The 10,240-nt window shown below is 35.8% G+C and overlaps 1 protein-coding gene across 1 annotated transcript; it reads right to left on the bottom strand.

The window, feature by feature from the left end:
• Positions 1-974: 974 nt before the first annotated feature.
• LOC113358539 lies at positions 975-2,269 on the bottom strand. Its single transcript, XM_026602134.1, has 2 exons — positions 1,291-2,269; positions 975-1,135 (listed from the first exon to the last, which is right to left on the bottom strand). Exons 1-2 carry the CDS (start codon positions 2,267-2,269, stop codon positions 975-977), a joined length of 1,140 nt encoding a protein of 379 aa, XP_026457919.1.
• Positions 2,270-10,240: the final 7,971 nt, after the last annotated feature.

Genomic DNA, 10,240 nt, shown 5'->3' with positions numbered 1-10,240 from the left:
GGGGGAAATAGAAGGTGGGCATCATGCTGGATGGGGTCCTGAAAGGGCGGTAAGTTTTCTACAATTTTGCTCCCTTTTTTGTAGAACTTATTTTGTCCCATAACTTGCACATGAACTAAAATGTTACCGAAAAAAATAATAGCTCGAAGAAGCAAGGCTGCGGTTCAAGGATTGTAATGATGGGAATCCATTTAAGCATGAAGAGTGCTATCCAATTATGTTGGATGATATAAAATATAATTGACGATCAACATTTGTGTTCGACACGACGCACGATGAAGAAAATTATGACAATGACGAAGAGGATGAGCAAGGACATGATGAAGGAACTCAAGATGATAGTGAGATAGGAGACATAGAGAAAAGACAACGCGGTAAATATTTGGGTAAGAAAGAAGAGAAACGACTAAAGAAAACATGGAGAGAAAAATCAAATGCCCAAGAGGAAATGATGAGACAACTTATTCAGGAACAAAAAAATTTCAATGCCCATTACGAAGCACAATCAGAATTCAAGATGGAACAAAGAGCAGCCGAGTTTGCGGCAAAACAAGCTCAGGAAGCGGCAGCTGCTGAATTACGCATTATTTTGACGGATCTCGATAAATTGGATCCCGTACAAAGAGAGTACTTCAAACTTCTAAAAGCGGACATTGTGCAGAATAAGAGAAACCAATCTTGAGCATAGGCTTATTATGTCTAATAGGTTTAGTAGAGTAATTGTGTTTTAAAATTTACTATTATTCTTGCCAGTTTAGTTTATTATGTAATATTTGGATTTTAATATTATTATCGTTCGAATAAATTAACTTTAAAACTATTTTAAATTACTTAGAAGTAATTAAATTAAAATATGACGATGCATACATAGAGAAGAGATAACACATTTAAAGTAAAAGAGAAAAGAAAATGACATACCCAATAATTTAATAAAAACAAAGCAATGAGTTACACTTATCCTTGTGCCCAAGTTTTTAACTGTCCCCATATTCTGACCATATGTGTTCGATCAAGTCATCACGCAAGTTGGTATGCGTTTGTTTGTTACGCATTGCACGAACACGCTGCGCAGCTCTAATTGGGGAAAGTGCTTCACTGTTTCTCTTGATATAGCAACTGGTGATGGGTTCCTTCGCTGTTCATATACATGTGGCCAGTCACAGGGTAGACGATCATCCTGAACTATCATATTATGTAAAATAATACAGGTTTTTATGATATAGGCAAGCACATCTAGATTCCACATTCTTGCAGGTTGTTTGATGATTCCAAATTGTTGTTGCAGAACACCAAATCCCCGTTCTACATCTTTCCCCGCACCATCTTGCATCCCAGAAAATTTTATTTTGTTTCTCCCCTCTGGATGTTTAATGGACATAATAATAGTAGCAATATCTGGGTATATGCCATCACCTAGATAATACGACATATCATATGAATGTCCGTTTACCACAAAGTTCACTGGTGGTGATTTTCCTGTGACAAGACTACGAAGAACATAAGAACGGTTCATCCCATTAATATCATTGTTTGAGCCGGGCATACCAAAAAATGCATGCCAAAACCAGAGGTCATACGACACCACAGCCTCCAACACAATACTTTCGCTCCCTTTATACGCTGTGTAAGCCCCTGATTCTGCCGAGGGACATTTATCCCATTTCCAATGCATGCAGTCTAAACTACCCAGCATCCCTGGAAATCCCCTGCTTTTGTTTTGCTTAAGCAGCAGTTCAACATCACCAGCAGGTAGTTCACGCAAATATTCTTTGCCATACAAGTGGAAAATAGTCATACAAAACCTACGAGTAGCTTCCAAAACAGCAGTTTCTCCAATGCGTAAGTACTCGTCTATTGCATCGGCCGCATATCCGTAAGCTAACATTCGAATTGCTGTAGTTACTTTTTGATGAGGGTTCGATCCCATAACTCCACATGCATCAGGCTTTTGAACAAAATATCGATTTACTCCCACAACGTCAGTAACTATTCGATTAAACAATTTTCTACGCATTCTAAATCTTCTACGAAATACATTTGGTGGAAAGGTTGGGTTCGGGCAAAAGTAGTCTCTCCATAGAAGTTCAGCTCCCTCATCCCGATACCTCCATAATTTGATACGAGTTTGAGGCCAGGGAGAATTTGTAACAAGGAGTCCCAAACTAACAACCATATTAGTTTGATGAATATTGACTATCGAAGTGGGATTAACTGACGACATTGTTGAAGCTGATCCCATACCCATTGATGAAGATGATCCTTGTGCCATAGTCATCCAAACTGATGGTGGTATTGTTTGGGAAAACTAACCGAATCCAAGGGGAATTTGTGGTGCCAATCCCATATGAGAGAGTTGTACCTCCAACATGTGTTTATGATGTTTTAGTCTTTCTATTTCCGCAACATTCGCCCTCCTTTCGTCCAATTGATCTTTCGTTTGATTTAATGTGAAAGTACGTAATTGATGACCAAAATCAGCATGCTCTTGATAAAATGAATAACATTCTTCCTGTCACATAATAATAACATGAGCACATATTTATTGTGAAATTAAAAAAATTTAATAGGTATACGTATACTTACAGGGGATATTTGATGTTGAGGAGGAATAGGTATATGTTCATCCGGCTTTTGAATCGTGTGATTATGAAGCTCACCGTCATACCCATATAATGGAACATCCCAATCGGGATATGTTACATAACCTTTAAAGTTAGTTACCTTTCGCCAATATTGCATATACATATCATACGAAACAACTTTCACAATATCTTCTAAAGGTACCCAACCTTTCTCGAATAGGCTTTTTCCTTGTTTGTCATCAGTATCCCCAACAATTGTATGTCGATCTATGGGAACACCATACGTGGGATGGTTTTGCCTCCAACACCTTTCTCCAAGGCACATGTTATGCTGTACAATTAGCAAAGGAGTATGCATGGAGTAAGTGTGCTATTATCATAACAGTGTTAAACATAGTATTTATTAATAATGCTCTCATAAAAGCCATTAAATAATACTCACAACGCAATTCCAAGAAAATATAATCCTTGTGTTTGAGAGCATGGTAGTTTTTTGTCCAATTTCAGAATCAAGGATTTGTCTGCATAATTCCCAGGGTTGCCATGTAACTTGGTCCACGGTCAACTTATTAAGTAAAGTTATACAACGAACAATATCAACCACCTTCTTCTTTGGTTTCCACCTACTACATCTAGGCCATATTGGTTGATCATCCAGAGGTTGGACTACCTCGGGAGCACATATGCCCAAATATTCGTAGCCCCAAAACTAAATCAAAATAGCAAGCAACATAATGAATATTTCTCAACCCAATAAATTAAACATTGAAAGGAAGAAGAAGTATATCAAAAGAATTTACCTCTAATACTTGGTAGGGCCCGCTTAGTGGCTTCCACTTCCGACCAGCTATACGGAGTGCCGCATACAATCTTGAAAAAGCGGCAGCACCCCAATCATAGGTGGAAAATGCATCAAGATCCTCAAAAGCTGCTAACCATCCAGCATCAATATAGTTCTTCGCATAAAAAAAAAAATTGTCCCAAAACATACATAAAAAAAAGCCTTTGCTACTCTTTCAGCAAAGGCTTTATCATTTTCAGCCTCACGTAATTTTTCTGGTAGGAAATATGAACTCAAAAATTAACTGTAATTGAATTAGAAATCCACGACGCGCCTTTTGGACGAAGCGAGGCATCTTAGATATCTGGAAAAATATTATCATGGACATATTCAAATTCGTACTTTTTAGAATCATAAGAAATATCAACCCCATCTCCAATAGTCACTCCTGTCAACATGACCCAATCTAGTGGTGTAAACCCCATCTCACCAAAAGGGAAGTGAAAAGTATTAGTCGTATCCCAAAACCTCTCCACAATATGTTCAACCATGGCATGCGGACATTCACCCAATTCCATATTCAACAGTCTATCCCATCCTGCTTTTTTAATAATATATTTGACTCTAGGACTAAGTGTAGAAATAAGCTTATAGTGAGCAATGATTGAATACATGTTACCACGATGCGTATACTGAGAGTTACTATTTGGTGATCCCGTGATATCCGTAGAAGCGTGTGGTTTATCATTTTCCACGACAGGAAATCTCCCTACCCCGGGAACATCAATCTCCTTAACTAGACCAGCAGTGATTAGATTATAATCGTCATCGACTACATATTTTTGTTTCTTGTTCGTCTTTATGCGATTAACGAACCTGGAAATTGACATCTGTACACATATAATAAACATATTTAATAAGCAATAAAAAAAAACATAGTATTTAATAAGCAACTAAAGAGACATCTTAGCAGACAGAATAAAACACTGCATTCAATTTTGTGCATGCTAAAAATTTCAAACAGACATGTTACCAAGTTTCAATGCTACGAAGTATACCACACCCAAAAACTTGCTTAATATTCAAATAATTTCTCAGTTTTTTGTTGGCATCATGCGGCACCCTTTTTTCATTACATCAGGTTAATATAAATAGAGGTTCTTGTTTCATTGTTAGATCAATTAAAAAGATTGGAAACAACAACAAAAAAATTGCCATCTTAAATATCATATGGACCTCCATATAACAACCTATCAACTTCCCAAGCCTTCACCAATTAATGAGTTGCTATTTATTCATATTTGAATAATTTTATTTTTTAACATAGTTGTTGCTTATGCCACTGTGAGTCTATGGACAAAATTTTGGCTTTTCATTACAAACAACAAAAAATAAATAAATAAGGTAATGACCCAAACCGTGCTCCATTATTTAGCTTATTCATCAATCCCAAACACATACACAAACAGTAATCATCAAATCAATCATCAGCCCCAAACACATACACAAACAGTAATCATCAAATCAGTCATGGAATAATTTTAATTTTAGGGTTTTAGTCTTTCTATTTAGGGTTTAACTTTACGGGTTTAATTTCTTTTCTTTAACCTCTAAAGTCAAATAAGAACAAAACCCAATTAAAATTTCTAGTAATTACAACAAAAACATACGATTATTTGAAGATACGATTTGTTGTTTATAAAAATTCAATATTGAGATAAAATTATTCGAAAAAATTGAATTAAACGTAATAAATTGATAACATACCTATAATTCTTACGTTATTTATCTTCGTTTGGAGGAAAATGGTAGAGAAGAAATTGAGGAGAAGAAGTTGACGAGAAGCAGCTGTGAGAAGAGAATAGAAGAGAAGAACGGGTGTTTGATGAAAATAATGAGATTTGTCCTCTCTGTTGCGACGTGTTTATCACAAAATTGGGTCATTGAACGGGTAGAGCATGTGTGACGTGTTTGTGTGGCATCAAACGTAATCACAAATTACGTCCAACAATTAACCAGGCGGTACCTTTAGTTATGCCTGATGGGGCGTAGCTATTATTCACGCCCCATACTCCATCAGGCGTAACCAGATTTTCACGCCCCATACCCATCAGACGTAGATGTTATTCACGCCCGTATTTCACCAGGAGTAGCTATTATTCACGCCCCATACTCCATCAGGCGTAGCTATTATTCACGCACAGTAATCCATCAGGCGTAACTAAATTTTCACGCCCCATCGGACGCAACTTTAACTCACGCCCCATCAGACGGGTTTACAAATTACGTCTCTCCATCGGGCGGATTTACAAATTACGTCCCATAACAAACACAATCTTAAGTTACTTCTCATACCAGACGTCAATAAAAGTTATGTCCCACCAAGCGTAACTTTAATTTGCGTCCCATTATCAAACGCAAATAACAGCTCCGCTCCATCAAATTTACTCCGTCAACGTAGTGTCACAGCACTGACTAAACCCAAATTTAGTCGAAATTTTTAGTCTTTAGTCTTTGGCTTTGATCGCACCATTGCAGTTGCTCTTAGCAAGTCATTATCGTAGTGAAAGGCAACAGTTTTATCGTTCCCTACTGCTAGGGTTTCTATCTTTCGTGTTCCTTTGATACTGTGCAACTCTAATATGATGACCAAGATGATATATGATATTTTTTAAACGTATACATGTGTTGCACTTTGAGATAATACTGCCATCGAAAATCGAAAGCATATAAGGTTATAGAGACATTTGTTGCACTTAAGCTAATATGGAAATTGGGTCAATTGTCCAAATATTTTTAAAATATGATTCTAATGGACAAGTAAAAATTAGTATGGGTGAAATGGACACCAAAAAAATAGCAAGAATGAAACTGGATTCATCCTGGCTTAAACTTAAAAAATAGCGAGGATGAAACTGGATACATCCTGATGTAAATTAAAATTAAGACAAAATATTTTTAAATGGGTATGATGAAACTGTTTACATCCTGACTATTTTTACATTCTCGTCCATTTAAACAGTATTAAATTTTACATGTCTTTTTCACCCAGGAATTATTGATTTTGGTCTATTTAACCAATTTTTTGAAGTTAATATTGCCGTAGGAAGTTGAATGCATGTAAGGTTATTATATGGCGCTTTTTAAATGTATGCCCTTTGAGCTAATACTTTCATTGAAACTCGAAAGCATGTAAGGTTATAGAGGCATTTCTTGCACTTAAGCTAATATTGTTGTATGAACTTGAATGCATTTAAGGTTATAGCCTGTACTCTATGTATGCCCTTTGTGGGAGTCGAACCCACAACTTCATGGTTTAGAACCATGTGCTCTTTCTTTAAAGATAAGACAACAAGTACCATTTTCTAATGCAACAATAACATCTAAGTGTGAATGGTTCAGAGGCATAAAAGGATGGCAGGGCAGGGTTTACAGTTCACAACACGTAAGCAATCATATACAGTAACAGAGTCATGAGTTCATCTACAATAACAGAGTCATGAGCAGCCTTTCACCTTTGGGACACCCGTTGTTGGTAGTTACAAATAGAAGGTTTTCACATCCTGCATCATCTATTCCACCGGACAAAACCCCCGCCAACCACTTACTACTAGAATCAAATATAGGGAAAGTGGTGCCAATAAAAAAGAAAAAGTTTGAGTATATCAAATGTCCCATCAACTCAAGTAAGGAGGAAATCAGAGGTTCAATCCCCGCCACCGTAAAGGTTTTTGGTAGATTAGTTATATAGTGGGTTGAGCGGTGTTGGGTCTGGCAGTGGGACCGGTTTAACTGGCTGGGTTCAGGTAGGGGCTTGGATCCGACTTTCGCGTATAAAAAAAATATGTCCCCATAAACACTAAATTATATCTAGGCAGTAATTAAATAACAATGAGAATGCACCCACCAAGGTATCCCGATAAAAGATATCCATGGAGCCAACATTGCAGGAAAATATGCTTGTATAAAGTAAATGGATCCCGTTGTTGTACCTGAAAATTGGTAGAGAATGCAAAAACTTAATATAATATTTTATCAGACTAATTGTTTTAAGCATAAAGTGTCATAAGTCATCTAGAGAATTAGCCACTGAATCCTAAAGTCCCATGTTTAAATTACTTACAACGGGTTTAATCAAATAATTCTTGTTTTAAAATGCTGGTACAAATGCAAATGTTTAATCTTATTATTCAAAAAAGCAAACAACCTACATACTACCGATAGTTCCTTTTAGTGTTTTATAAATCCTGAATACTGAAATCTTTTCTGTTGATTTTCACCTCAGTCAGAGCTACTATTTTTGAAAAATTATTCTATAGAGTCTGTCTAAACTCATGACTTCAAAAAGGAATGAATTTATTTACTTTGCATATGGAAGTGTTTTGTCTAATTGCCTGGATCGTTTCTGTTATACGGTCCACGTACACGATTCTCTCTTCTGACTTAATTGTTTCCTCCCTATTAACCTTATGCATGCGTATATATCCATCATATATTTTTTCTTGAGATTCTTTATAAATTAATTATAACAATAACAGGAATTGAGTATATACACGGATATAGCTGAACTTGTAAAGTATGTTAAAATATTGGCGCCACTTCTGTTGCCAAGATTTGAGAATAAGTTTTAAAAGAACCTGGCAGGTCTCTCTATCACAGATGTAGAACTACATGTGATGAACTACATGTAGAACATTAAAATATAAGCACGAAATGTGAAGCACTGCATGTAAAACTTCTACACCAAGATTTTTTTCACTTGGTTTTTCTTTAATCGACTGAGAAGTATCAAAAGAAGCATAACATGTGGACCGCACAAGGAAAAACATTGTGAATAAATATAATAGTGTGGTGTCATCCAACGGGGAGTATTGAAGTAATAATATTAGTGGATTTCCACCCCACACTTATATCACTATCGTTACAACTACTTTATGTAACTCTATATTAAAGGATGCATGGTGCATGGTACTAGTACATGCATGTACTAATTCCTTTCTAACGCTACATTAAACATATACTCTATTGTACGCATATAATTAGAGATCTTCCACAATGTACTCAACACACATATCGATCAATAAGAACTTCTTTTAGTTCTCTCTCAATTATATTTGTCTACAACATTTTTTTCTTTTTTGGTGCTAATTTGGATATATTTACGGTAACTGGTGATGTAATTTTAAAGTGGTAAGTAACGTTGTCGTTCACTCGGACTTGTGTAGACTCGATTTCAAACTCAAAAATAGAAAACACTAAAAACTTTAAAAATATGTTCACAAGGTTTTCACAGTATCTAGAGGTACTGAGACTCAGGATTCCACAAAATTCCATTCATGTGATTCAAATAATAATTCCAATCAATTATAGCTCAAATATTAAAAATATGGACTCTTATTCTTTGCCAGAAGTAGATTTTTGAAAAGCAATGACTGTAAATCACAAGCATGATGTATCAAAAATACATAGACCAAGCATACATCATCAAACGAAATCACACTCATTCAATAAAAATCATAAATCAATTAAAAACTAATGCAAATAGTCATAAAAGAATCACTAAAATTACCACATGCGTGAAATAGGGCTTCCTTCGTCATCCCAATGTTGGGTTTAGCTCATCATGTTAATCACCTTCTCAAAATATATGTTTGTTGCTCAAAAGTTGATTAAAAGGATGAAAAGGTGTAAAACAACGAATTTGTATCAGATATAATTGTTATAGAAACTAATGCTTCAGAGAACACTAACATAACTGTTGCGAACTCTATATATTTGTTGGAAACATTGTTACAAAATGTATTGGATTTGAAAGAATAAGTAATAGGTTGTTCTCTGAACGTTGCGATAGGTCTTTCACAACTTTCTTACTTCTTCTGCGACGTTGTTCTTCGTTCTGCGACGTTGTTCTTCGACACCAGCAGAAACGACAGCAACAACAGAGCTTGTAAATATCTGATTCTCGCCTCCTCAAGCCTTTTCAGCCCCCCACACTCTCGACCCCCCTTCTATATGACCTAACCAATCTATTTATATTAAAAATACCGATTAAATCTCTCCAAAATCTCTTCCTTTCTCTTCATGGAAAAGTTGCGGCAATTTCATTTTTTAGAATGTCTACGTGTTTATGATCTTTCCTTTAGATTCTAAACTCTTCCTTAGATAGATACAAATATTTGGGAAGGTTTATAGCACTTTAATCTCTCTAAAATTTCCTAAAACAGGTCACATGCGTGACTTTCCTCATTTTGATGTTGTGATAAAAATCCATCGATTGAGCCAAGTTTAATCGCTTTCAACACCCATATTAGATTCCTAGACCCATAAGGAGTTTATCCTATGAAAATCATAGGTTTAGTCGACCTCAAACTCCTCCAAATCATGATCACCAAAACTGCCAGGAATGTTTTTATTTTCCTCCCAAATTCAGAATTTGAACGTGAAGGGGATAGGTTACCCCTTATCTAAACTGCTGGGATGTTTTCAACACTTTTGCTGGGTTCCTCCGGGGTATTTACAACATACTTCTGTGGTGCTTCTGGTAGGTTATCTATGGAGGTTCAAATGCCACATTTTGAGACAATTTCGCCGCAAAAGCTTATTTTTCCAAAAACACCTACAAATACATAAAATAACCAAGTAAGTACAAAATCGAGCACTAAAAAAATATATAATTGAGATATATTAAGCACATAAATGCGTCCATCAACTGGGCATGTAGAATAAATAGAGGTCCATAGTCGCACCAAAATCTAGCCCGCGTATTTTGATAACAAACAAGGTTAATTACCGTATTCAATTGATTAAGATAATCCCATATCGGAAAAATGAATCAATGTAAATCAATTTATAAGCAATTAGCGTCAGAGTAGATATC

The sequence above is a fragment of the Papaver somniferum genome, chromosome 1, assembly GCF_003573695.1.
Source record: "Papaver somniferum cultivar HN1 chromosome 1, ASM357369v1, whole genome shotgun sequence".
NCBI classification, from domain to species: Eukaryota; Viridiplantae; Streptophyta; class Magnoliopsida; order Ranunculales; family Papaveraceae; genus Papaver; species Papaver somniferum.
The sequence above is the reverse complement of the archived record's forward strand: the minus strand, read 5'-3'. Positions and strand labels throughout refer to the sequence as shown.

Coding starts and splice junctions, on each gene's coding strand:
- LOC113358539 (XM_026602134.1), bottom strand. CDS start 2,269: ATGGCACAAGGATCATCTTCATCAATGGGTATGGGATCAGCTTCAACA. Junction 1,136..1,290: donor AGATGTAGAACGGGGATTTG/GTGTTCTGCAAC, acceptor GTATATGAACAG/CGAAGGAACCCATCACCAGT.